Genomic DNA, 27,775 nt, shown 5'->3' with positions numbered 1-27,775 from the left:
TGGGTTGTAAAACCTATTTTTTTTTTTCTCTGCCTCAGCAGAGATTCCAGGAAATGTTGTATACAGATTGTGACACAATCTCTGTAAAGGAGTTTCACAATATTTACACTCCAGGACAAGACAGAAGGTAGCACAGTGTCAGTGTAGAGGTCTGGGGACAGAGAAAGGAGGAAAGCTGCCTTTAGATACCTGTGTTGTGCTGTTATTTCTTTGCTTTCAAATAGCAAGATGGTTCCTAAATTCCAAAACAGCTTTCTATCTTTCCAAACTCTGTATTCCAAGTTCACTGGGTGACAGATGTTTTTAAACTGTTTCTTTTCATTATTGTCTATAAATCTGTGTGTTTGGAAAAAAAGCAAACAAATTAAATCCTCTATACAGTGCTAGTTATCCTCTGCTTAAATGGTGAGGGTGAAGTCAGGAGAGTAATTCAGGTTCTCACTTATGTGATTAGGCACTTTTTATTACAATGGAAGCTGAAGCACAGTTTTACTCAGTTAATGGAGAGGAAGAAAGAATGAGTATTCTAAACTAGCCTGTTCATTATTTTGTAGAGGAGAACTGTAGAAGAGGTCATATACCTTCAATTTGCCATAAGTACATCTTGAAAACACATTTAGAATTCCTCTTTCAGAAATTCTGAATTCAGGGTGTTCTGATTCCTTCTCTTAAATCTGTAAGGCCTGCAAGTTTTATGAGTCCTGATAGGTTTAAAGTAGATTAACAAAGTAAGATGTAAAGATAGTGATAATCAGAATTCTATGTCTAAAGGGGACTTGATTGCATTTTGTGTAAAATGACTGCTGATAGATGAAGATATGTGTTCTCTCTCTGTACACGAAGATTACATGTGCATGCATGTAATTTACAGAGCTTGTTTAGAGAGGTTCTTTTATTCCTGCACTCAGTGTGGTCTTGCTGTGCACCAGCCCCTGATGTTGTAAGTGCATGACAGTAACCACAGTTAGCACATTCTCTGTTGATATGACCCTCAAACATATTTTTTCACTAATTTCCCAATTGGGAAAAGAACATGTGGTTGCTGCACCTGCATGTCTTGAATGTGTTGAGTGCTAAAGAGCTAGAAACAGAAAGAGGTCTGAACAAGGCACACAGACCTGAGCTATCAGACAGGTCCTCTGCCTGCCTTACTGTGCTTAACCATACTTCTCCTGAACCTAAACCTGCTCTTCATGCTGAGCTGAAGCAGAAGGCAACTGGAGTGTGTACTGCTGGGGGGAGATGTTAGCATAGGTTTGTATGTGTCATCCAATGCATGTTGTTTGCTTTCCCTGTAACATGTGTTCAGGTACTGGCCAGAATTGGATTTTGTGTGATTGTGATATTCTGCTAAATACCGGTTTTGACAAATGCAGAATTACCAGTGGAGCTGATGTACCACAGTGGTTATGTTTTCACTCTTCATATTTGTACTTACCAGCTACTGTGGCTACTAATGGTGTGGTTCCTCTGAAACCTACTTGTGTGGTTGATTCCCCACTTGAGAACTCCTTGTTCTTCCCTCTAGCAGTGTTATTTCTCTGTTTCGTGCTTTACCTTCCTATCTCTCATCCCTTGTTTCATTGTCTTTCAAGTCTGTTTTGATTCTTTTACTTGATGCAATGTTAGGGTAATATTTCTGGGGCCCTGCTTTACAGGCAGTTTGGAAAATTTTCCTTTTTCTGCACCATTGTTTCTTCAAGTAATTTGCAGTAACCTTTTTTTTTTAATGTGTAGCAGATTAATCTATAATTTATTGTCTATATTATTCTGATTATGACATGCTCAGACTTTTGAGAACTAGAAATTTGATTCAAATTTATATTTGCAAAGTATCTTTACCATCGTACATACTGAGTTAGTTGTATTACTAGGTTGAAAGTTACTTTGTCATTTTTGGTCTTTTTTTTCCCCCCAACTTGCTGATAGAACATGCACAATCCCTAACCATCCTTGTTTATTCTCTGCAAAGTAAGCAGTTCCAGGCACATGACTCCATAGTTTAGTTCAGTGGTAATCAACTGCCAATAGAGAGCATGCTTATAATTAACAAATGGATGTCTGCAGCCTACACCATCAAGGAAACATGATCTGCATTTTTAGCATGAAAAGTGCACGTCACATCATCATTCTTAAGGTTGTTTCTGCAGCTGGGAGGGGGTCTGTTAGAATAACACTGCCTTGTATTTGTGACCTTGTGGCGTAACGTTTCACATCTCAATACACTATGCTAAGGCACAAAAAGTGCAATAAACCATCTGGGCAAGTGTAAGATATACATTTGGAAAATGAAACAGTGAAAAAACCCACATACTGAGTGTTTTGATTTGTGGGTTGTTTTTGTTTGTTTTTTTCTTGTAATTGTTTTAAAGTAGAAATATTTTTTGAAAATCCCTATTTGAAGGAATTTACTAGGTACAAGAAGCTGTCTGATAGGATGCACTGTGGTTTTCAAGAGGTGCCTGCCCAAGCCAGTACATAGTAATGATAGTTTCAGGTAGGAGTTCAGAAACATCTTGCTCCTCTCAGTTGTGAAGGGAAGGCTAGACATGGAGAGAGGGGACAGTGCAGTTTGTAAAAGAATGTATCATTAGTACTTGAAAATACCTTACTTTGTTTCTGTGTATGGTGGTGGCTGCACTTTAACTGGGACCCCCAGATTTCCTTTCAGTCTGCAAACTCTTGTTAGCTTTGTATTCTTTGTACTTAGATCTGTTTTGGATTTTGTTTGCTTTTTTTTCCCTCTAACTTGTATGTGCTTTATTTTGTTTCCTAACTTAACAACTATTACAACTCCTTACTGCTACTTGTCTCAGCTTCCCAATGTGCTTTAACTCTTTGGCTTATAGAAACTCAGGGTCCCCAGCTACTGTGGTTTCTTTGCCAAAGCTTTTCCTTAGCTTCAGATTTAAGAAGAGCCAATTTTTGCCTTTCAAGAGTATGTACCATCTCTGATACAGTGCACTGAAGTGAAACAAGTTGTCTGCTTGCTTCAGCACTGCCTCAAGCTCAGAATCATTAGCATTAAACAATGTTGAACATATTCTGACAGTTCATGTTTTTCACTAAGAGAAATGTAATGCAGTGTAGAATTTTGCTATCCTTCAAAAATATTCAGCTGTTTTCTTAGAATGTTATAAAATGGAATTGTTAATGGAATATACCTCTGAGAATCTCCTTATATTTAATGATAAAATACGAACCAATCTAATCAATCATAGATATTTACTGTATTAATCAGAATTAAATGGTTACTTAAGGAAAGAAACACCTTTCTTCAGTGTTTGCTACAGCTTGTTAAAATTTTAGTACATCTCTTCAGGAAAATCTTCAGGGAAGTAAGGCCTCTAGTGCCTGGAAGTCATTAAAAATACATAGCTTTAAAAGAATTTGTGGGTTTTCATCAGTGCTAGGAATATATTGCAGCGAAAACTGGTCTGTTGTTCCAGTACAATGCCCAGAGACACGCAGATCTCAGCCTTGCCTTGTTTTTTTGGCTAAAAGATTGTATCTTAACATTGCCTAGGGTTGCAGGGCGTACCAGGAGAGAAAGGGGATCCAGGTCCTCCAGGCTTCGATGTTCCTGGTCCTCCGGGTGACCAAGGAACCCCAGGATATCCAGGACCCCCTGGCCTCCCAGGCCCTCAGGGTTCACCTGGTCCACCTGGCCGGGATGGAATACCTGGATTTCCAGGTAAGTTCACCTTTTTTTCCTGTGACAAAGGCCAAACTGTAGTTACAGGTGGATATTTCTTATGCTTGGCTTCCAGAGCTTCCGTGTTTATCCTATTTGTTTTAAGTTGGATACACATTAACTATTACATTTCATAGTGTTGTTGCATTCAACTCCTTCTCACCTCTCCGCTCTTCCCTTTAGCTTGATACACTATTCTGCATGTTACTGTTTCATAGCAAAAGTGAAATCTATCATTTTCATTATAAAAACGTTCTTGTTTATTTTCTGACTTCGTTTCCAGTCATTGCTACAGTTTAGGTTGTTTGTGTTTTTTTTTTTAAGGAAGTAATTACAAATGCTGTCAGCTGGATCCAGCACATAGTTTTAAATGCTAATTTCTTCTGTTTGTTACTCAGTCATACCAGTCTTTTTTTCCCTCTGGACAAGAAAGTTCAAGTTTTGAGGATTTCTGTTTATGCATGGGGGGAGGCACATAGAAGTTTTTTAAAGTAGTGTATTTGTGATGGTTTTCTTGGCTTTCAATAAATTTGAGTTTACTTTCAAGCAAGTATTTATTTTTCAAACCAGAGAATTAAACTTACTGGAGTTCTAAATATACTTTCTACTGAACAGTGCGCTGCAAATTTTCTTTCTAGGACTTAACTGTGGAAAAATTGGTAATACTGTCAAGTGTTCTTCTGTTAATTTAGGTGAATGAAGAACCAAGTGTTTGTCATTTCCTTAAAACATAGTTTGGGCTTTATATGCATGTGTTCATTAATACCATAAAGATACAGGCAAGTTAATGTTAGGTACTGATGGGTTTTGCCTTTTTGTTTGGAATGACAATGGTGATTCAATATGTTTAGGTGCCAAAGGTGAGATGGGCGTCATGGGAGCCCCTGGGCCTCCAGGGCCACCAGGGACTCCTGGAAGAAGTGGCCTTCCTGGCTTGAAAGGTACTGTTTGTTTTATCCTACCATGAAGAGAATGCAGAATGCAGTTTTCCATGTCCTGTGTGGAAAGTGGCTTTGTAATGCTAATGTCACAAATTAATTACTGGGGTCTGTGTGCTATCTTGACAGTTCTGATATTTGTAATTGCTTTCCAATTTTAAGCCTTAGCATTCAGTCAGTCTTTAATCGATGTCATGAAACGTCACCTATTTTCAAAATGTTATCCTTGGATTGATGGTTCCCAAGTAGGGCTCTCTCAGTGCGGGTCACACAGGCAGCTGTTTCCTCTGAGCTGACAGACTGCCTGCTTGCAGAACACAGACATCCCCATGCAGTCCGCAGGGCTTAAGTTGCTGTAGAGAATTTTCTATAAACTGATCGTTCAATGAATTCAAAGTTCATGAATAAGTCATGGTCAACCTGTGTAAGAAAAAGAATTAGAAATACATTAGCTTACCATATGGATTGTATTCTTTTATTTTGTTGTCTTTACCTACTATAGGTAATAATGGATTGCCTGGCCCGCCGGGGCCTCCTGGGCCATTAGGACAGAAAGGTGTCAAAGGTGAAGCAGGCCTGCCAGGCCCACCTGGAAAAGTTGATCCAAAGCAGCTAGGAGCAAAAGGAGAAAAGGGCGAGCCGGGTGTTCCAGGTATGGAACTTTGTTTGTGGATTCTGGGGAAGTGGCTTGGCCCTGTAGATAACAATGACCTCTAACTGAACTCGTTATAATTCATTTTTTCTTACAGAAAAAAATAAACTCAGAATAGGAAAATTGAGTCAGGTTCTTTTATTTTAAACTTTCTTATTAAATTCTATGACAAAGGTACGGCACATGGTTTTTTTATTAACCACATTTATTGTTTATTAACTATTACGTTATTTGGTCTACTGCTATACTGTAATAGCACTAAGTTGCTCTTGCCAGAGTTAGGGTTCAGTCTTCTGTTGTTATTCCGAAGTATGATGAGAGATAGTTGTCATGGCTGCTGTGCTAGCTGTATTGCTGCTGTCTCTCAGGCCCTTGGGATTTTGCCTTGTAGGATGGAATTGCGCAGGTCATCTGCTCATGCGTCGCCTCCAAATTCTCCCTTTGGGTGTCTCTGTAAGCTTACCCTCAGCTCAGCAAAATGTCATCTCTGTGTGTCATCTCAAGAAGCTGGAAGCCTTGAAGGTTTTCTCAGTTCACTCCAGTCTGTTTTCTCTCTTGCTTGCGTTTCTGTTCCCCCTTTCTCGCTCCCCACAAGTGTTCTGATTTCGTCTTTGAACTCTAATTTAGTCTTGAAGTGTAAAAATGTTCTACCCTAGAGGGAACCAGGATGCCAGCCACTATGTGCTAATTTATCTGTTGTATTAATTTCTGTGAAGCCTAGGTAAGCTCCTAAGTCACTTGCCTTTTTATTTTTTTTCTCTGTTAAGCAAGAGCTGTAGAAACCAAACTGAAATATGCCAGTATGGCAGCACAAACTTATTGTATGGGATAGTAACCACATAGTAGTTGTAAAAAAATCTGCCAAAATACCTGTGTTACTTATAACAGCTCAATCCTGAAGTGCTTTGGGTGTACTGATGTAATTAAACGCTTATCAGTAATCTGAATGAATAATCTGAAGAGGTTAGCATAGAGTCTGCTCATTCAGGAAGAGTCCCTTCTGAGTGAAGTGTACTGACGTTAGTTGAAAAGTTACTTTTTACACTACATGCAGCATATTGTTTTCATTTAGTAGTCATTTAAAATTTATTAGTAGTAATATTTTTTTTTTGTCCTGTGATACTTCTCTTGGTCAAATGTAGGAGGAATTATGTTTACTGAAGAAAAATCCCAATTTGGATTTTCATTCATACATGTAAACATCCTATAATGTAATGTAAAAGCTAATATCCAGTAGTAGTCCTAATAATAATAATGAAATGTATATTTTTCTTTAAGGTATTCCTGGTTTATCAGGGCAGAAAGGCTATCAAGGTCTCCCAGGTGACCCAGGTCCACCAGGACTGAGTGGTCCACCAGGTGCACCAGGGTTGCCAGGTAAGTAAACAAGGCTTCAGGTGGATAGTTTTGTTATGTAAAATATTCATGCATTTTTATATTGTGGGATTGGGATGTTAATACAGGCATGTCTAAGGAAAGCCTAAAGATTTGCACTTAAAACTGCTGCACAGATTGGGGCTGTTCAAAATTATTATCCAAGCAGAGTGCTTTGAGCTTTCTCCTCTGGTCAGAACCAAAAGCAGTTCTAAGCTGATTTCACTGAAGGTAAGGACTGCCTTTGGGTTGACTGGAGAAGTGCATGCTGATTGAGTAACCAAAATGACTGCAGGATTTGCCAGCAGGACTTGCATTTTTTGTTTTATGTTTAAATGTTACATTATGAATTGCTATACTTGCACTTTTTGGATGGCCAATTGAGTGTAATGTGAAAGCTGTCTGGATGTGACATCTCTGGTTTCAAGAATTCTGAGGATCAAGAAAACAAATTCTGTTTTGCTGCACTTCTTCCTATAGTTACCTCAAATTATCCGAAATCTGGGATCTTTGCTCACTGTCTGATGTAGGTCTTGCTCTAAATATCCTGTTGGGCTTTGGGAATTTTTTAACTATCCAGGACTCATGCTAGTTTAGAACACTGTAGGTCACATTTAACTTTCTAATAAAAGCTACTACTATTGCAGATGAGAAAGAAATAACGTGTTCGTGCTGCAAAACAGTTCACAAGAGACAGGTCACAGTGGTACTCAATTATTTCAGATTGCTACTAAATCGTAGGCTGAAATTTGACCCATTTAATCAGACTCATCTCCAGAACAAAGAAGAAATTGTTCTAATCAGATCTTGGCAAAGAACTGTAGAAGTTTAAATTTTCTCTGCAGATGGGGAAAAAGTTTGTAGGAGAAGCTTGAAGCCTAAAGCAACTCCAAATCCATTGCCTTTTGTAATTAGGTGACAAACATATTTGTATGATGGCATATTAATATCAGAAACTTTTAATTACTGTCATTAATTAACTAAACCCACAACTTTTCCAGGCATCAAAGGAGACATGGGGCTTCCTGGGCAGCCAGGACCAACAGGACCTCCGGGGCTAAAAGGTGCCATGGGAGAGATGGGCCTTCCAGGTTAGTTCTTGTGCTCCTATTTTACTTCATTTAGGCTGGAGCTTTTCATTTCTGTAATACAAAAGTGGACTCGTTTCTGTGCAACGCATGGGAATTCATTTAAATGGGAATGCCCAGGAGAAAATTCAAATACCAAGTATATTGCACATAATTTTAAAGTGTTTGCAAAAGTAGAAGCAGGATGATCTGCTTTTTGTAACTTCCGTTTTTTCTTAGATTCCATTCTGTGAAATAGTTGAGGAAAAAAAAAAAGATGATTCAGTAAATCCAGTTTTCATTAGACAGACATCAGATACAAGCATAGCAGGGAAAGGAGTCTCTATAAAGCCTACTGAAACAAAACCTCCTGTTTCTGATTCTTGTAATACTAGATTGTGCCTAAGTAATAAAAGGAGCTGTTTGGATTTGTGTATGTTAAGGATGGAAAAAAAGAAATCTTAGAGATCTCATGAAAAACCCATGAAAGATCTTAGGTAATTGTTTTAGTTATTAAAAATTAAAGAACATCAGTTATTCAAAGTCAGTTTGTTAGTCCTGTCTAGTTCAGTTGGTATAATTTGAGTGACTTCTCTGAACCACTGCAGAAGATTTATTTCTGTTGATAAAACTTGCATCTTATATTTCTGACAGGTCCCCCAGGAAGTAAAGGCAGCCAGGGAATAGCAGGACGTCCAGGGCAGCCTGGGCCTGCTGGATTTCCTGGACTGAAAGGGGAGAAAGGTGATCCTGGACTTTCAAGCATTGGCATTCCTGGTCTGCCTGGACCAAAGGTACATTTACAAAATTTTCAATAGGAATTTACATGAGGAAATCAGAGTCTGTATTGATTTTTTTTTTTAGAACTGTATTTTAATATTTATAATAATAAATATGTATATAAATATATTAAGAACAAGCAAGATTTCCTGTTGTCTGTTCTTCTCAGGTAGAAGCAGAAATTTATAATTTTACTGGGGATAAAAATTTGTATAATTTAATCTGCTGAGAGCTGAAGATGGTTTGCCAGACTTTCCAGTTTGCACTGATACTCAGTGACATTGTGACAGTTGATATGGATTTATACAAGTGTCTTTGTTCCCATGTCTAATGATGCTGTTAATTGTGGGGAAAAAAAAGTTAAGGTTATGCATTTAAGAATAAATTACTATGGGAATGACATGTCATTATTAATGCTGTTTAAAATTTTTAATATAAAACTTCTGTACTAACATACATATATTTTCTGTCATTTTTCAAGAATTGTTGAAAAGACTTAAGGAATATTTAGCTGATTTCACTGATGCTTTGGAATTGCTGTTGAGCAGCAATTACTTTAGCAAAACTGTTGCATGATTTAAATCCGCAGTTGTTGGATTTTTTCTTTTTTTCTTTCCCACTGTCATGGGGTACTGCATAGTAAAAGAATCTTGGCTTCTTAACATTTGATTGCATTTTCACAGAATCACACAATGATTGAATTTGGGAGGGATCTCTAGAGGCTACTTTTTCCAGCCCTCCTGCTCAGGCAGGGTCACCTAGAGCAGGTTACCCAGGACCATGTCTTTTTTTTTTTATAGAACATCAAAGTTCTCCTGTCTGTTTTGTTCAGTTTCTGATTACCCTGCATACAATTATGTGGAATTTCAGAAATTAGCTCATTTTCCTTCTACTTTTAAGCATTTTACTGAATTACTGCTCATTCCTTATATCCGTGCTTTCAACCCGTTTCTGATTTTAGATGTGTTTATGGTAACCCAAATAACCTTTAAGATTTAACATTTGTTTATGGCTAAAACTTTAAAAGCTGTCGTTGGTTTTTGAATATCAAACTACCAAAAAAATTGGGGAAAGCCCAGTCAATGAACTGGTATGTGAGCATAGCAATTTAGGGTTAAAAAGAAATGCATCAGGATCGCACAGGTATTATGTGCAAGGCAGTTGGACCTGGTGAGTTGCATCAGCACTATTGTGAAAGAATGAGAAAATGCTCAGCTCTCTTAATAGCAATTGAAAATTTGCTTAGGAAAAAGTATTGCTGGCAAACCGAAAATGTTGCTTTGCTATTTGTTGTTTTTTTTCCCCTGAGATTGTCATAAGAAATATGATTGTGATGGTGAGACTGGGAACGTGCAAGAAGGGTTCAGTGGTCCTACAAAGACTGGGTTCTTATTTCTGCTTAATGTTTTCTAGGGTGATCTTGGTTTGCCTGGATATCCAGGTAGTCCAGGCAGTAAAGGCGTAGCTGGAAATCCTGGTTTGCCTGGATTGCCTGGCAGTCCAGGTGCAAAAGGAGAGCCGGGCCTTCCTGGATTCCCAGGTAATTCTGAATAGGTTTTTTTTCCAGTGTATACATATATATAAATACAGTGGTGGAGTGCTGCTTCTACTTTCAAAAGCTTTTAGGAATCTGCTGCTTGTGAGCTTTGTGCTGTTGGAACTGTGAATGCAAGCACAAGTGTGTGACTACATTGCTTCAGAGCAGTGTGAAACAACCCATCTGCTTTGAGGGGGGAAGTAATTGTGTGAACCAATATGTTCCACTCCTTACCTCCTCTGACCCGCAAAACAACTGTTTTGGGCTCAAGTTTTTCCTTCATGAATCAATAAAGATAGTGCAATCAGAAAAGCCGAACCTTCTTTAAGTAGTGTTTATTGTCTAAAATAGATGTTATAAAGGGAAATCCTTCTGAAGCATTATGAAGTTAAGCTTTTTACTGTTTTCTGGAAATATTACTAAGTTATTCACAGATATATGTCATGTCTTTCAATTCTCCATTTACTGATACGTGATGTCAAAAAGATGAAGGTTTGTACTTATGGAGTGATAAAGGGTGTTCTACAGGCATACTTGAGCTGTCTTCAACTTAGGGAGAAAGAGAATTTGTAATACTGTAGTCATGGCAGCAGGAAGCTTAGCAGGGAACAAAACCTGGAGGTAAATCTGCAAGTATTTAACCTGTACCTCATTCCACACGTGGAAAAGCTGTGGGCAGTCAAAATGTTGTATTAGGGCACTCCTTTGATCAGGCTCAGATGATGTTCAGAATAAACACATTCCAACAGGTTGATCATTGTTCCTCCTCCCACTCAGCTAATGCTGTAGGGGTTAAAGTTGGGTATAAATACTAGGAAGGCTGGGGAAGAACTGGCCAGCCATAGTTCATAATGCTTTTGCTTTGCTGTCAACAAGAAATACCTGTCTCTAAAATGGTAATTTCCTAGCAGACTGCCAGACTGACTCTGTCCTTGGCCACTGGCACTCAGCAATTAAGAAGACAGTCTTGAAAGTAGCAGTAAGGACACTCATGCTAGCATGTTTTGTTTCTGTATGTTCTTTCCTTTATAGTTCATCTCCTCCATCAGCTTTAAAATGGACATAAATACTGTGTCTTGATACAGTTAGCTAATTTGTTACTCAGGGCATTCCAGACTGTGGTATCTCAAAACCTGCTACAAAGCCACTTCTGTGCTGTTTTTAATGAAATGTCTGTACTTAACAGGAACACCAGGAATTCCAGGTCCAAAAGGTATCGAAGGGCCTCCAGGTAACCCTGGTCTGCCTGGACCACCTGGGCCAGTAGGTGAGCATGAACAGTGTGACAAATGTCACCTGCCTCTGTGAAAAGCATAACATGTGAAGGCATTTTCTTTCTTCATCATGAAAATGCATCTATGCATACATGGATGCTCAAATGCCATTGCACACATGTCACTGGAATGAAGTAGAAAAGAAAGTTTTAACTTTTCACATCTTTTGTCTGCTGTTTTAATCATACCACCAGCCTTAAAACATGCAGTTAACTGTCAGTATTTACTAGCTTTACTTGTGTATTCCAAGCTGAACATTGTTTTATAGGGAAAAAAAAAATCTTATTTATGCTGAAGAGAAATCTTAGTTTTAGTCAACAATTTACATAGTTATGGGCATAAAAGCTTTTTCTGAATTGTCAAGGGCAATGGGAAGGGAGAAAGTGAGAGGAAGTAGAGAGGTTTTAATTTAAAGATTACACCCTTGTAAATTTATACTACACTCATACCTTCAGATTCAACTGGGGGCAGGGCACATTTATGTATCTGTTTGCTTTATTTTTATTTTATTGTAGGCTGCGTTTCACTGTGCTCAAGTGTTCTATGCTCTTTTTAGGTGATACTGGTCGTCCTGGCCCTCCTGGTCCTCCTGGGGAGAAGGGACAGCCTGGTCGAGATGGTATCCCTGGACCAGCTGGTCAGAAGGGTGAACCAGGTTAGGTGTCCTCTGGTGTTGTATTTTTTTGTTGTTGTCTTCAGTATGTGTTGTGACATCCTGCTTTTTCTATTCCTTTCTTTTCCTTTAACTATCCATATACCTTGTAACTGTTTCTGTAGTTTCCATCTGCTGAATGGTTCACAAAGGATGCTGTCAAGACTTCTGTGAAGCACAGGACTAGAATTCAGTCAGCTCTCAGAGTTTTATACCCTGACATGGTTCAGCACAGGCCCCTATTCTTGCAGTCAATGGTGCATGTATTGCTTCAGCTCAGACAGAGAGTGGATAAATGGCATAATGTCTTCCCTAAACACAGAACCCCAACAAGAAATACAGATGTTCTATAAGCCAAAATCTGGAAGAGCACATTGTGAGTGGGTGGAAATACTTATAAATAGTCATAATATTATGAGAGTCACAGACACATTTTGTAACAAAACCTCCAGCTTTGTTGTGGACTCTGCGTGTGAAGAAGGAAATTGAGTTTTAGATGAACTGCACTTTCATCATTCTCAGCCTTGTATTCCTCTTCCCAGAGACTTGAAAGCTAAATGTTCATTATGAACTCGATCTATTTCTTTTCAGGTCTGCCAGGCTTTGGGCGCCCAGGACCTCCGGGACTCCCAGGATTATCAGGTAGAGTTTCTCAGCTGGTTTTTTTTGGTGGGTTTGTTTTTGTTTTGTTTTGTTTTTGCTGTTAAAACGTTGAATGGAAACTCCCTGTATAAAAAAAAAAAAACAGTAGAAACAAAAAAACAAATCCCAACATTACATCTTCTGCAACTAATGAATATAGAAAAAAGCAGTGTTTTTTTCACAGCAGATCATTTTAAGTTAGCCAAGGTAATAAAGACACTCATTACTGACTACTGAATATTGTAAATTAAGAATTATGCAGGCAAAATAAAACCACACAGGGTAATTGAGTCTACTGCACTCTGTGGAACTTTGCTGATCTGTCTCAGTAAATAAAGCATTCCTACACCAGTTGACAAGCAAAGCTGCTTCGAAAATGCTTGCTACGTTTTCAAAAGCAACTTCACAACCTCAGTTGTATTATGTTCCAATAGCATTCCTAAATTCCTTAAACTTACTGGAAAATTTTGGATGTATGTCTTAACTTTCAGCAGTGTCTCAAAAAAATACTGAAGTCTTAATAATTTTCACAGGATTTCTTTGTGAGTGTATAAAGCTTGTGAAAGCATTGCTTATAGGTTCATAAGCTCTGAGGATGGTTATAAATTACAGAGTCAGTAAGTAGTAAAATGAAACTTAGTAAGATTTTGTAACGTTTCAGAAGCTATAGCACTTACTCCTGCTAAAATTATTAGCCCTAATTCTTTTCTGAACTTGTTGCAACAATTTTGTATTTTCTCAGTGTACAAACAAGGTAAGATGTGGTCAGACTTGCACCTTCTTAATCAAGAGAAGAAGAAGTACCTTTGCAAATTCACAATGGGAATTTTTCCATATATCAGCGTATAACAGTGTTTGTAAATATGGCTGTTTGCTTTTACAGGGCAAAAAGGTGAACTGGGGTTACCTGGCCCACCAGGACCCCCTGGACTTCCAGGTCTGAAGGGAGAACCAGGTTTCCAAGGATTCCCTGGCCTACAGGGTCCACCAGGTCCACCAGGATTACCAGGGCCACCTCTGGAAGGTCCTAAAGGTAGCCCTGGCCCACCAGGCGTTCCAGGAAGACCAGGTAAGGGCATGATCCATATCCATCAAGATTTACCAGTGCTTTTGTTTTTTTGCTGAAAGGTTATCAGTTTTTGTACTTCCTCAATTCATTTGGGTGGAAAAGTTCAAGACCCATGGAATAAGTCTTGTTTGTGGGCCATCAGAGAATTTTGTTGCCAAAAGTAACGGGATTTAAGAATAAAACATCCTCAGTTTCTGTTAATTTCTGATACCTGTCAGCAAAAATCCGGTGTTTTAATAAACGTGAAATTCTCTGCATGCTGTCACAGAAATCACCTAGCGAGCACGATGCCGACTTCTGAGCACCTGATCCCTTTTGCAGTACTGTCACTTGATCAGCACGTCCTCGCGCACAAAAACCAAACATAACAAACCCCATTGTCTTAAGAGCCATGAAAATCAAGTTCATGTTAGCATCACAGCATGATCAAATTGGATAGCTGCCTCTTCACCTTCATGTCACGTAACATTGCTCCATTGTGTCATGTGGCTCCCATGGATTCAGTGCACCATCATGCCGTGTTCATCTTTCCATCCCATGTTTGCACTTTGTTCCTGCACCAACTAACTCTGGGAATGAAAACCTACCGTGCTGAGTTAACATTGCTGAGCAACTTCCTGGCTTGTTTTAGAATTTGATTTTTTGTCATAGAGTGCTTAATCACATTAAGATACACTCTTAAAATACATAATTGTGGTGAGTCTGGCACAGCTCTCACCCAGGCTTATTGCTATATCTTAAATCTAGAGGTACTTTGGCACAAGTGAGACTCATCTCACTTAATGTGCTTGATATTCTCCTTAAAGGAGACAGTACTTTCACACCCAGCTAATGGTTGACTACATATACATAAAGCAGCAATATTTTTATTTATTGCCCTCAAACTCTCACATCAGATCTTTCTGTTGTTCTAATGTTTGTTTGGGAAGGTCAGTTTTGAGCTAGTGTATTTATAAGATAGCATGTGTTTCTCACTTTAGATATCAAAGGAGAATATAGTTTTGAAGTAAATGTTTGGAAAGAATTTAACATTCTTTAAAAAGAATAATTAAAAAGTGGCTAAGCATCTCCTGATGTGTGTGTAATACAAACACTGACTGAGATTCTGTGCTCTGCTGGAGCATTGGTGTTTTGATGAAGCTTCTAATGCTGGTTACACTTCTCTGTAATTGAGTGGTTACTGATTGAAATCAGCTGGGGAAGTGAGAGTAGTGCTGGGACGTGTTTTGTGCAGCTTTATGAGCTTCAAGGGGAAAAAACAACCACTGAAGTTCTGCTCAGCTGTGTTTCTCTTTCTTCTCTTTCTTATTTCTGTTTTTGTTGCATGCAATGTATAAAGTGATGCATTTGTTTCGCTCAGTTATGTGTGAACTAATGTGGACAAACCAAACTATTATTGCAGTTCTGGTACAATCAGCACTCCAACCTTTTGTTTCAAATGATAACAGTCTATTGTTGAACTCTGATTTTTATAACCTTTCAAATAAGGCAGCTAGTCATAAAAGCAGCTGTTTGGCTGTCAAATTACTCCCTTCTAGGGATGTAAATAAAAACAGAAGCTGTATGTATATATTGTCTGTTGTTGACTTCTGGGTTTGTGCTAGGATTGGTAAAAGTGATGAGGTCAGACATGATGAAACACTGACTTCAGCTGAATTGCCTCAAAACCGAATTTGGATGGATGATGTTGGGAGGATGTATTCATCGAGGATAAAATAAAGCCAGGGCAACGTGAAAGTGCTGTTACTCCATATGTCAATTTTTCATTGCAACGAATGAAATAATAGTTTGGTGTGTTGCATACTGTGTGAAGAAATATTGAGCTAAATCTAAAGAGAAAGGTTTAGTTGAATATGTTAGTTTGTTGATATTTCTAACAATTTTGATGTTTTTCCCCTTGTTCTAATGATGACCTTGGTGAACTCTGACCCCTACTCCCAGGTCCCTCAGGTTAGCCCCTTAACTCCAAAATTGTAACTTTGCATGAAGATGAAAGTATGTACTTTTTTGGTGTCTGAATGTAGATATGCGGAGTCATTTTTCACACATACCTTTTAATTTGAGGGAGGAAAGAACTTAGGCTTCCAAAGCCTAGGGTTTCATGTTGTTGTAGGGCTGACTGACCCTGGAAGGACTGCTTTCCCTCTGCTGAAAGTTCATGTGGGTCCAGACTTACAAGGCTTTAATAGTGTCCCAACTATGAAATTTACTTTAGTGTGCTTATTCCCAGAGGAGGTGAAAAAAATATATGCTACTTTTCCTCTTCATATTAAAACAAACAAACCAAAAACCAGCATATTTTGCTGTCCTCCCCTACCTTTGCTGCATAATTGTTTTGTAGCTTGGACAAATGGCAGCATTCATTTCTGTAACACCTGCTGATGATTTTTGGATGCTCTGATGTGATTTTCGTAAGATGTTTCTTTTATACCACGAGCCTCCATAGGAGCACATGCAGTTACACAGGAAATATAAATGTTTTATGTTCCCAGCATAGTTTCCATAGTTTCCATTTCCATTGCTTCGTTTCATCAGCACGTGTTTGGAGGAAAGGAGGAAAACTCTTCCTTTAAACTGAACTGAAGCACACTGGCTTATCTTTCTTACCACTAGAGAGGAGGAGCAGGACTGGTAACTTTCACAAGCTTTTCTCAACTCTAACGATCAGCACGTAGCACAGGACAGCTTCTGGGGAGACTTCACCTGTTGTGCCTAGATTGAAAATGACTTGGTATATCTACTTAATAATAATGCAGCCTTTAAGTTTTGCTATGATGACTTCTATGAAGCAAAGAACTGTCATCAAAATTCAAGAAGAGAAGTCTTTAGTGCGCTGTGCTAAGCACTGTGGGGGTAGCAAATGTGGTAGCCCCCAGTGCTTGAAAACTGAAATATATATCTAGCCTTATGCAGTCATTGGAAATAAAGAATACAATATCTGAATGTGGCTTTGCCTTTTCACTAAAACGTGGTTACACAAACAGTAACCACAGAGTCAAAGGGAATTAGCATCATGGCTATGCTGAGAGGAACTTACCAATTCCTTCGTATTTTGTTCCACCCTGCCACTGCCCAGAAAGCATTCAATAATCAACAAATAAAAGAAAGATTTAGAAATCATAGCAAAACTTACTTAATAGTGAAAGTTTGAGTACTTAACAGCAACAATGAAATGTCCATGTCGTTATTTTTAACAGCTGTATTACAACTAGTATTTAAAATGATTTACCAAATATGTAAGAAATAGTACACCAAGGTAAACCTGATATGTATTTATTGTAGTTTTTAGCTGCAAATTGCATGGTTATACATAGATATACTTAAATCATTTCACTGACATGAAAGATGCAAGCGGCACAGGAGCTGCAATGCATATTAATTCAGGAGGAAGACCAGCTTACCTTTAAAAAAAAAAGAAAAGGACATTGAAGTGATTTTCCTAAGGATGTCATTTTCCTTAATAACTTCTAACAGGCAAATTAGTATCTGGGGATACATTTATTAAGAAAAATCAGTGCTAACAAATTCTGATTTTCTAAGATTTTGCTTTTTGCTTTTGTATTTTTGCTTATAGCACTTCCAACCCTTTTAATCCATGTCAGTTCTGGTTACTATTCTGGGCTACTTTTCAGCCCTAGGATTTTGCTCACAGATAACGTAAGCTGTCATTCTCTGCGTACCTCTGTATTTGCCAAGCTCCAGGCCCTGTGAGTGATGAATATTGTCAGTGAAATGCCTTCATAGTGTAAACTGCATTGTGAGTAGGACTAACCAGGCGCAGGCCTCAGCTGTAGTGTTAAAGCAGTAACACATTTAGTAAAGCTTTAAAGTTTGTCATTAAATGAAGAGTGTCAAATCAGTCCTAGTAGAGCCAAGTCACCAGAATAGCTTGTATCTGAAAATACATATCGTGAACTCATGTATGGTCTTATGCATGCATGTGGATTATATTCTAAATACAAAATATGCTGGTGAAATGGGTTGATGTGTAGAGTATATGCTGTCATCTGTACTATTTCTAACTAGTAATCTTGTTTTGTACTGTGTGATGTCTGACCCTTCTAACATCGATCATTGGGCTTTGGTGAACTCTGATCCTTCCAGGTCCTCCAGGTTAGACTCTTAACTCAGTCACTTTATTTTACTGCACTGCATTTGATGTAAAAGAAGGGGTGTTTTCCTGTGATTCTGTAATTATCTTTTTAAGGACGGTGGTTACCCTGCAAGTTGTGTGCTTTTGTTCAGCATGTCTCATGGTAGATGGTAGCCTGTTGTTTTGCATGTGTACAATACTGTACCAGTGAAAAAGAACAAAATGAACACAAAAGCCTCTTGATGTTTTCTGTAGCTGAAACTGCAATGGGATGTGTGTGAAATACAGTCCAAAACTGCTCCTACTTTAAAAATTTGAAGTCTTCACTCAGATTTGCATGCCGTGTTACAGCTTATCAAGTTTATCTGCTAATATAGACAATGAGGATTTCAAAGGGCATTCTCAGAGGATTCAGGAGAATTGAAAATCCAGCACACTGCTACGTGTTATTAATTTGTTGCACCACAGGGGAGAATGTCATAGCACTGTCCTGCAAAGAGATCCTGTTGTTAATCCAATTAGGAGATCTAACATGTGAACTGCTTTTAGCTGTTGCTGTGTTTGCTTACAGTTTGCTTTGCTATAAGTTGCCTTCTATTTAGATGATAAAGGTGCACGGTCTGATTTTCCAGTGCTCAGAACAGCTGGGCTTCGTTTAAACCCACTGTTCTCTTTTGGTTTAATGTGGCTGTTGCAAAGAAAATATTTAAAGATTGGCTCAGTTCCTCTGTTAAATTTACATAGCATAATTCTACTAAAGACAGACAAACCAGCTGGAGGGTCACTGAATATAAAGTGCCTGCAACTCTAACTAGTATTTAGAGAAGACAGAACGAGGGGCTTCCTCTTGCTGAGCAGTCATTAAACGGAAGATACCAGGCTCCTCTGTAGGTATTGGAAACAGCAAAAAAGCAGCAATATTTTTGTGTTAGTGTCTGTTAACATAGCACTTAAGAGATGGTGAGTGCAAATGCAGGACAGCAGAGGGTATATTTGTACCATCTAATTTGGGTTTTCTTGGCTCCTGCTGGAAGGTCGCTGTCTGGTCACTGGTAAGTTCCTATCACAGGTGGTTTGCACTGCTGCCTAGAAAGACCTGCTTCTCTTCATCAGCTGGATGAGGAGCCTTGGTTCCTGATTTGGGTAGTACAAATAACCCCTCTTTGTTTTCTCTTTAGTTAGGGTGTTTTATTTTGTTGTTACACTGAAGGCACGGTCTTGTGGGGAACAGTTGACATGTACTGATACGTTTGTATTTGTTCCACAATGTTAAGGTTCACCAGGCCCAGAAGGTCCACGAGGGCCACCAGGCAGTGGGGGACTCAAAGGGGAAAAAGGGAATCCAGGACAGCCTGGCCCACCTGGCCTGACTGGTCAAAAGGGAGACCAAGGACCACCTGGACGCCAGGTAGGACAAGAATTGGGTTTATTTTTAAATGCAATAAAGACTAAACTTGTTTAGGTTAAATATGCCTTTTATTGTAGTAAAATAAAAACCAAAATACAGTGGTTATTATAATGTCTCATAGCAAGATTGAGGGTGTTTTCTTTATCCCCCAGTACCCAGGCAGGTTTTCCCTATTACATTGCCATGGGAGCTGGAATTGCCAATGAAGGGTTCACATTCCAATGTTCTCTGACAGCACCTGCTGTACCAGGCAGTGAGCAAGCAGAACACAAAGCCTCAGCCTTCTCAAGCACTACTTCACAGATTCCAAATGTACTAATTTGTCATCTAGCCCGTTTTTATCTTCTTTTCTGAAACCACTGGGGAGATGAGTGACTAACATGAATCTGTTGTCTTCAGGGAGATCCTGGTCGTCCTGGTCTCAATGGAATGAAGGGTGACCCTGGGGTTCCAGGCGTTCCGGGATTCCCAGGTATTTAATGAGCATTTCAAGTGAAAACTTCCAGACACAGTAGCAGCTCCTCAGGGAGGAAAGAAGCCTGATTTGGGCCACTGCAGCAGATCTTACAAAACGTGTTCTTTCATTGCGTGACTGTGTTAATTTGATCTTTCAGGTATGAAGGGTCCCACTGGACCTGCAGGACCTGCTGGCCTCATGGGCAGTCAAGGGCTGCCAGGCCCACCAGGTAGGAGTCTTGGGTAGCACTACTGTCACTTTGATCCCTGGTGGTAGAATGTGTTATGCAGCTGTAGAACTGTGTGGATGTCAGCCAGAAATGGAAGTGGTTAAGAGAGCATCTGTACTCCTGCTGTATTTTATACTCTATATAACCAGTCTACTTGGATTAACTTCTGCAAGAGCTGTCCTTCAAGATGTCACCAAGAGCACTTGTTTTGCCCTTTATATACACCTACTCTAATTCTTTGTAGTTATAAAAACTTTCGGTTGCTGACTTTGCAATAAGTAACAGAAATAGTGCACTGCCAAAACTTTCTTCAGTGCTCTCTTCCATCCTGGTTTATCTAATACTGAGCTGTTTTCTCTCAGGTCCACCAGGTTTACCAGGTACCATCGGACGAAGCATTGTTGTCAAAGGTGATCCTGGTCCTCCAGGGCCTCCAGGATTGCCTGGGTCAAAAGGGCCACCTGGACTGGCAGGGCCACAAGGATTGCCAGGTATGATTCTAGATTGTTGCATGGAAAATGACTAAGTATGGCTGACTGCATGTTGCAACGTGGGACTGAATTCAGCAAGAAATAAAAACGTGGGATTGTACCCAGATGTATACCATCTGGTTTAGTGACTTGTTCTTGCCTAATGTATTGTGGAGAAACATCAGATGACCCCAGAGAGTGTATACCATTCTGTAGTGAGGTTTCAAGAGCTTTCAGTTCAATTACCTGCTTGTCTGTTCTAGGTCCAGTTGGTGTTCCTGGTGATCCAGGGCGAGATGGACTCCCTGGTTTCGATGGCCCAGCAGGACGTAAAGGAGAGAGGGGTCTTCCAGGCCAACCAGGTACAGTGTTCATCCCATGAGCACCCACTGGAAAAGGAGATTCTCCCTACTGAGTTCCAGCTAACAGTGGGAAGAGACATTTGCCTTGCGAGAATAATAAAATCATAATTTTAGGATTTTCTTAGGACTGCTGCACACGCTTTAGTTTGGAATATTCTAGGGATCAGCACAATTATTAGTCATTGCTGAATAATACTGTAGAACATTTTATCTCGAGATGAATGGCATCCCCTTTGGAGCAATGATGAGGCACAACAAGAAGGAAAGAAAGTAAGAAACAGAATTGAGAGATTAGTGAAATGATTTCCTCTTTACATGAAGAATCACAAATGAGGGAAAGCAGACTTCATAAAGGAAATAATATGCAGAGGTCAAGCTACCATGAAGTTACTGCTTAGAATTACTGATCTGAGAAAACAGACCACACACTAAACAGTTTAATCTAAAGCAGAAGACAAACATTAGCTTTATGTTGCAGCCTTGTGAGTAAAAACTACTAGAATTCAGTTTAAAAACAGTACAAAAATCCACAGTGCCATTTTTGTTTTTCATTTAAGTAGCCTTGTGAAATCTGTTGGTGTTATTTTAAGTGAAAAAAAAAAATGTAAACAGTAGTCTAAATATTTGTAGTTATACTTTCTGATATTTTGCTGTTCGATAACAAATGCCTTTTCTGCTACTTCTCTCAGAGTAATATCACTTTCCTTGCTCTCATGCAAGGATGTTTCAGCCTATTTGCACTTTGTCATCTACTCCAAAACTGACTGGTTTCTCTATTCATTTTGGGTTTTAGCTGAAGTTGTTAGAACAAGCCCTAGAGTGAGATGTTCTTCTGTTCCTGGCTCTGTCATTTATGTTGTGATCTTGAACAAGATGTTTCAGCTTTATCTTACCAAACTGCATAGGCAGATAAGTATGTTTTGGGATTAGGAAGCTGATTTGTACTTAAAATAGCTGTGATAGCCACTGCATTTGCTAAGCTATTGCTTCACAGCTCCAAACGTATTTAAATTCAGAATACTCCTATGATGCAGGGAAATTGCACTATTTTAATTTGTTCATGATTTGACCAAGCTTAGAAGAAAAAAATAGTTTAAGGTAATTTAAGGAAGATGGTGTTAGCAGATTTCAGGCTTCTCAGCTAGCAAGCTCCTCACTCACTACACCATCCTCCCTTTCAGAGATACGTTATTCCTAAACGAGCAAGAAATTGTGTGAATAAATACTGTGTTGTTTCCTCTCATGTGAATAGGTTCACGAGGAATACAGGGACCCCCTGGTCCTGATGGCTTACAAGGCCCACCTGGGCCTCCTGGAACAGCTTCTGTTGCTCATGGATTCCTTATAACTCGTCACAGCCAGACTAGGGATACACCACTATGTCCACAAGGAACTTCAAGAATATATGATGGATTCTCTCTTTTGTATGTGCAAGGAAATGAGAGAGCACATGGCCAGGACTTGGGTGAGATATTTTGTATGCTTTGTCTTTAAGGGAAAAGATGTTGTGCATACTTCTACCAGATGCTCAGTTTTAATGAAGATAAGACTATCCTGGAGTTTACCTAGATGAGGATGAGGGATGCATGCTAAGATCTACTACATCCAGAAGCTGCACTTAGTAACTCAAGATGAAAGACTGTAAACCAAAATTGAGAGTTAAGTTTTTCCCTCATGTGAAAATTTGATAACATGCTGAATACTCACAATTATCCTTCTCAAAAAGCTGCTACAAACAATGAAGTGAGAACTCGGCTGTCACATTTTGTGTATCTCATTCTGTAGGTACTGCTGGGAGCTGTCTTAGGCGCTTTAGCACCATGCCTTTCATGTTCTGCAACATCAACAACGTTTGTAATTTTGCATCAAGGAACGACTATTCCTACTGGCTGTCAACTCCAGAGCCAATGCCGATGAGCATGGAGCCACTGACTGGGCAGAACATCCAGCCATTCATTAGCAGGTGAGACAAAGAAGGCCGTCAAGTCTTTTTTTAGTATCTGGATGAAGAAACGGTACATCTCACTACATACAGTCCAACATGTAGGTTGGAAATAAGACTGACCTTGTCATGTTTTGCTCTGGGAAATACAAGGAAAAGAGCTGGTTTTAAAGTTTCTATTGTCTGAAAAGGCCCATCTATAAGTGCAGCAGAAATCCTTAGAGGCTGAAAGGCTGTAAGGGCTTTTCTCACCTGAGAAGCATGAGTGCAGGGTTACTGTGAATAGGAAAAAACAGAGGAGCCTGTAGTGCTGGGATTAAGGCATTCACCTGGGGGACTTGGAGCTTCCACTTCTTGTTTCAGGAACTGTATTTTACCCAGTGGTTGTTAGTAGAAAAGGGCAGAGTTTGTACTCAGAACGCTGTCCTACTGCACTCACAAGATACACGAGAAGTCTAAATTAATAGGACAGACCCTCACAAGCAAGGACTCCCTTTCTCTGTGTAATAACCCTTAACAAGTGACATTAAGTTGTATGTTTTATTTCTCTGATACTTCCCCTGAGTCCAGATGCGTTGTGTGTGAAGCTCCTGCTATGGTGATAGCTGTCCACAGTCAGACCATTCAGATTCCTTCGTGTCCTCCAGGCTGGGACTCCCTATGGATCGGTTACTCTTTCATGATGGTAAGAACTTCCTCCTATTCCAGAAGTGACTATTACCTGTTTGTGCCCTCAAGTAGCTGCTTTAACACTGTTAAAAACTACAGTGGTAGTCATTAGAAAGCCTTTATCTTAAGTTAATAACCATGGCAGTCAAGATGAACAGCAATTTTCCAGTACATAGAGAGAATGGTACCACTCTGCAAATCCTGCCTTTCTAAGGATAGTTACAGAGGTGTCTGACATCACATTATCTCAATATTAGCCAAACAGTGCTGCTTTTAGCAATTGCATCCTGTGCTATTAATTTCTATTTCCTACTCTAAGTTTTTTGTGTGTGTTTCTTTCCTGCCCACTACCCCAGCACACCAGTGCTGGAGCAGAGGGCTCTGGGCAGGCCTTGGCATCACCTGGATCCTGTTTAGAAGAATTCCGCTCAGCTCCATTTATTGAGTGTCATGGTCGTGGCACTTGTAACTACTATGCCAATTCATACAGTTTCTGGCTGGCGACTGTAGAGGTGTCAGAAATGTTCAGGTAAGAAAACCTGTTTTTATTACATTGTTTTATTCCAGGGTGAAATATTTGGAAGCCAAATTTATTCCCAAGATCAAAAGAGAAGTCTTTACAGGGAAGTAGGGAAGAGTTTAGTTTGTTTTCCCCCTCACAACCAGTTTTTCAAGTGTGTGCTTGGGTAAGCCTTTTATAAGATGTATAAACTTGTGAGGGCACATTCTGTTTTGCAAGAAGTCAGATTCCTTTTACATCAACTCTTATTCACGTTTAGTAGTACTTTCTCTGAATGTTGTCCTATTGTACTGACTGTAGTTGGAGTTTTAAAAGGTTTGTTTGTTTTTTTTTTCCTTGCATGCTCTTAATTACTCAAATATTTTAAAAGGCGAACAGGTGTGAGGGGAAACTGGACAAAATCTGCATTGTCTCATTCTCAGCCCTAGTGCAGGGTCAACTGTACTTAAACCTTTTAAAGCAGGTGTTCATATAATCTGTTTTTAAAGCCTGGTGTGAAGGAGGTTTCATACCCTCTCTGGCGAGCATTTTTACCAGTACTCTGCAGGAGGATTAGGACACTAGCTTCTCTGCCTTAAGGATTTCAGCTCTCCAGGGTTCCCCCTTTCTAATTGACCGGCAGAAACAAATGCTGTCGCCCTGTTTTTGCACTGGTGAAAACTTCATGAATATTCCCACTGCCACCAACCTGAAAAATTTGGCCTTGTTGTACAGGGCTGGCAGTGTGCAGTGTGACATAGCAGCAATAGCCTCTAATTGGGTTTTGTGTAACAACTACACTGTCATATTTAATTGCACGCGAAGTAATCATCTCCATGTTTTCAGGGTAATTGATTAGTGATAATTCATACTAACTACTGCGGGTCTTTGAACTTTTTCTCTCTACCATTTGCCATCTCCCACAAACACAACTTACTTTATTTTAAAAAAAAAATCAAGGATAGCACTTAACATGCGAACACACATTACACAGAAATGTTGTATTACCACCTCTCATTTCATTTCCTTGCAGAATAGAAGCAAACTATTTGGTAAACGCATAATTTAAATGTACAGATCTCCCTTTAACACTGTTTCTGATGGATTGTTGTAATACCTTTTAACTGAGAAACCAAAAATCACAAGTGCCTGTTTCATGGCAGGGGGAATGTACGCTGTGGACCCAAGACTGTCCATGATGTACATGTATATCATTCAGTCCCGTATATGATGTAGCACAAACAGTAAGCTGAGCAGAAGCAGGGGCTGAGCATACATTTTGCTTAGTGGGGACTGGACAAAACTGAAGTTCTGTTACCTGCTGTGGATATACAAAACAATCACTCATAGTAGAAACTCTGAAATACAGGATTAATTCCTCTTTCTGTTTTACTTCCAAATCTGGAATTAAGCAGAAGTCGTAAGTTACAGTTCTGTGAACAAAGAAGCTAACCCTAGCCTTCCTGTTTTGTCTGTCAACCAGCAAACCTCAGTCAGAGACACTGAAAGCTGGAGACTTGAGGACGCGTATTAGTCGCTGCCAAGTTTGCATGAAGAAGACGTAACGTCTTGAAGGATGTTTTAAAACAGTTGAAAATTCCTGAGATGCACTGTCCTCCAGCTGTAACAATGGTGCTACTGTGCAGAAAGAAAGCAGAAAACAAATCCAAACTGTTTTAACCATGCAAATTCAAGTGTACCTCACTCGTGCCAAGCTAAGGGTTGTTTGGTGCATATTTGACAACAGGACTAAGATGAGATGGAAGAATTGACCTCCTGGAAATGGTAAAGACCCTTGTGGTTCACAAAGGATCCGAAGATGAAATTTTCATTTCTCTCCCTGTACCAAAATGGCACCTTTTTGATCAGTCAAGAGAGTAAAGAAAAACACGACGCACTGAGTATGTTTAAAGTAACAAGACTGCAGTTTTGAAAAACATTTTTCATGGTGCTACTAACCCTACTGTATCCCAGGTTTTTAATATGGAATTTTAAGTTTATTTCTCTGTAAGTAATGAAATGTGTATATTGTGTAAAACACCTTTTTAGCTGAAACTTTCAGTCATTTAGAAACAAACCAGACTCGGATATAAAAATGCTTATGTCTGAAATTAAAATATACAGCAGTATTTTATCACAAAATTTGCGGTACAGAGAGAATTTACAACTCTTACACCAATTCATTCATTTGATATTTCATTTCCTTAGTTGCCAACCTGTCATAGATGGGGAAATGCACAATTATTCTGAAGTCATTTTGATCAGGGTTTTAAATGTTGATACCATATATCATGCTACCAGTGGTTTTATTTGTGTTTAGAGATCCCAATCCACTTGAAGAGTTTGTTGGTTTATTTTTTATCTTGTGAAGATATATGAAATGATCAGCCATATGCCTATATCCTTCTATTCTGAATAGAAGTCACATTCACATATTAGTAATATTTGGTATAGTTCAAAAAAGCTGCTCCTTGGGAATATCCAGTTATCAAAGCATTTAAGATTATGCTTACGTGAAACCTCTTTACTCTGAAGTGAAGTCACACATATTATCCAAAATAAATAGTGTACATGCTAAGAAACACTAAAATAAAGTGTAAACTGGTGGAAACTGAGCTTATCCTATTTACCATTTAATCTTTGTGATCTTATGTGAATTTATAAGCATCCACAATGTATTTACAATATATAGCAACTCCTGTGTATGTACATTCACATAAGGCCTTTAAAGATGGTGCATGCAGTTCCTTCTTTCTAATGTCATTTTGTGAGAATCCTACTGTGTGTGTCTTGGTGTGTCACTGTGCAATAGCTGAAAAGTGATCACTTTCTGTATGCATAACTGCCCACGATTGTTCTGCGTTTATGGTCAGTGCTGCTCCACTCACACTCGTGCACACAGAGCTCCCTGGCCAAAGCAAGGCTGTTTTTCAGAACGATGATACTTTAACACTTTCATTGTATATTGTCACCTCCACTATCTATCAATACAACATAACTTGTGAATCAACATAGAGCTTTATACAGGTGAAGTGTATTTGTTTATTTTGACCACTGTTAATAATTTATCTGCTAATTGCTGTTCACCCTTTCCTTTCAGTTGTCCTTGTAACTGTGGAACATCAGAGACCTTGTTTTAAGCATATTTGACAAAGACATAGGACTGGTGGTTAACCCAGGTGGCAGTGCTTTATTCAATGAGATTGGTGCTGATTTCAAAAGTTTTCAGGTATGAAATAGGTTATTTAGCTTAAAGTGAAAAACACAAATAACTTTATCCTTTTTCCATTAGTGCAATTATATGTTGGTAGAGAGTGGCCTATTCAGCAATGTACATCCTTCAACCCATTTTATTTTGATTTGCTGATGCATATAAACAGAACCTGCTGCTACCTCCAAGTCAGTAACTTGTTACCAAAGCTAAAATAAAAACTTATGTCTCTTTTACTGTAAGCCCATATCTTGCTACATGCTCCTCCCTCAGCAGCCTAAAATGAACACAGGAGCTTATTCCTAGCCCCAGAAAGCAGAATAGAGGCTACAGTCAAGGAGCACCCAGGGTAAAGAGCTCATCCAGCCCTCACTTGGGTCTGTACCAACTCCACTTGTCTTGCCTCCCTGTCACCAAGAAATTGTGTTGATTATGGGGATCCAGGAAAGGGCAGAACGTGTTTGTTTTTAGTACTGCATCAGTGGTGCTTTTTCTAAGATTGGGCCTCTTTTGCAGCATGCACAGCAAAACTCACTGAACAGTGACAAGACAGGAGTTATAATTCCAGTCTAACATAGATAGCACGCAGAGCAGCTTGTTTTGTGGCAGCAAAGTAGTTCCCAAACCTGTGGAATGACCACAAAAAAGCAGAAATGCTTCTGACAGGTACGTTCTCATTAACTTTGTTTTGGCTTTTTTTCTTGGTTAAAAGTAGGATAGAGAGGAAGGAGCATCTTTTAACTGAGACACACAGTA

The 27,775-nt window shown here is 39.2% G+C and overlaps 1 protein-coding gene across 1 annotated transcript in view; it reads left to right on the top strand.

Annotated features, from left to right (window-relative positions):
* COL4A5 (collagen type IV alpha 5 chain) overlaps window positions 1-26,419 on the top strand; it is a 78,925-nt gene extending 52,506 nt beyond the window's left edge. Inside the window, exons 32-54 of the mRNA XM_042825403.1 lie at window positions 3,527-3,694; window positions 4,546-4,635; window positions 5,135-5,284; window positions 6,563-6,661; window positions 7,660-7,749; window positions 8,380-8,519; window positions 9,919-10,045; window positions 11,229-11,309; window positions 11,873-11,971; window positions 12,560-12,610; window positions 13,494-13,679; window positions 15,621-15,629; window positions 17,784-17,792; window positions 19,047-19,180; window positions 19,580-19,652; window positions 19,795-19,866; window positions 20,229-20,357; window positions 20,600-20,698; window positions 21,951-22,163; window positions 22,484-22,661; window positions 23,211-23,325; window positions 23,666-23,838; window positions 25,292-26,419. Of these exons, the coding sequence (XP_042681337.1) occupies window positions 3,527-3,694; window positions 4,546-4,635; window positions 5,135-5,284; window positions 6,563-6,661; window positions 7,660-7,749; window positions 8,380-8,519; window positions 9,919-10,045; window positions 11,229-11,309; window positions 11,873-11,971; window positions 12,560-12,610; window positions 13,494-13,679; window positions 15,621-15,629; window positions 17,784-17,792; window positions 19,047-19,180; window positions 19,580-19,652; window positions 19,795-19,866; window positions 20,229-20,357; window positions 20,600-20,698; window positions 21,951-22,163; window positions 22,484-22,661; window positions 23,211-23,325; window positions 23,666-23,838; window positions 25,292-25,373 (2,567 nt within the window). The 3' untranslated portion in view covers window positions 25,374-26,419. The remainder of the gene's footprint in view (window positions 1-3,526; window positions 3,695-4,545; window positions 4,636-5,134; window positions 5,285-6,562; window positions 6,662-7,659; window positions 7,750-8,379; window positions 8,520-9,918; window positions 10,046-11,228; window positions 11,310-11,872; window positions 11,972-12,559; window positions 12,611-13,493; window positions 13,680-15,620; window positions 15,630-17,783; window positions 17,793-19,046; window positions 19,181-19,579; window positions 19,653-19,794; window positions 19,867-20,228; window positions 20,358-20,599; window positions 20,699-21,950; window positions 22,164-22,483; window positions 22,662-23,210; window positions 23,326-23,665; window positions 23,839-25,291) is intronic.
* The last annotated feature ends 1,356 nt before the right edge of the window (window positions 26,420-27,775 follow it).

The sequence above is a fragment of the Centrocercus urophasianus genome, unplaced genomic scaffold (assembly GCF_019232065.1).
Source record: "Centrocercus urophasianus isolate 14NV4802_14NV808 unplaced genomic scaffold, USGS_Curo_1.0 seq_24, whole genome shotgun sequence".
NCBI lineage: Eukaryota > Metazoa > Chordata > Aves > Galliformes > Phasianidae > Centrocercus > Centrocercus urophasianus.
This window is presented reverse-complemented; position numbering and strand designations above follow the sequence as displayed.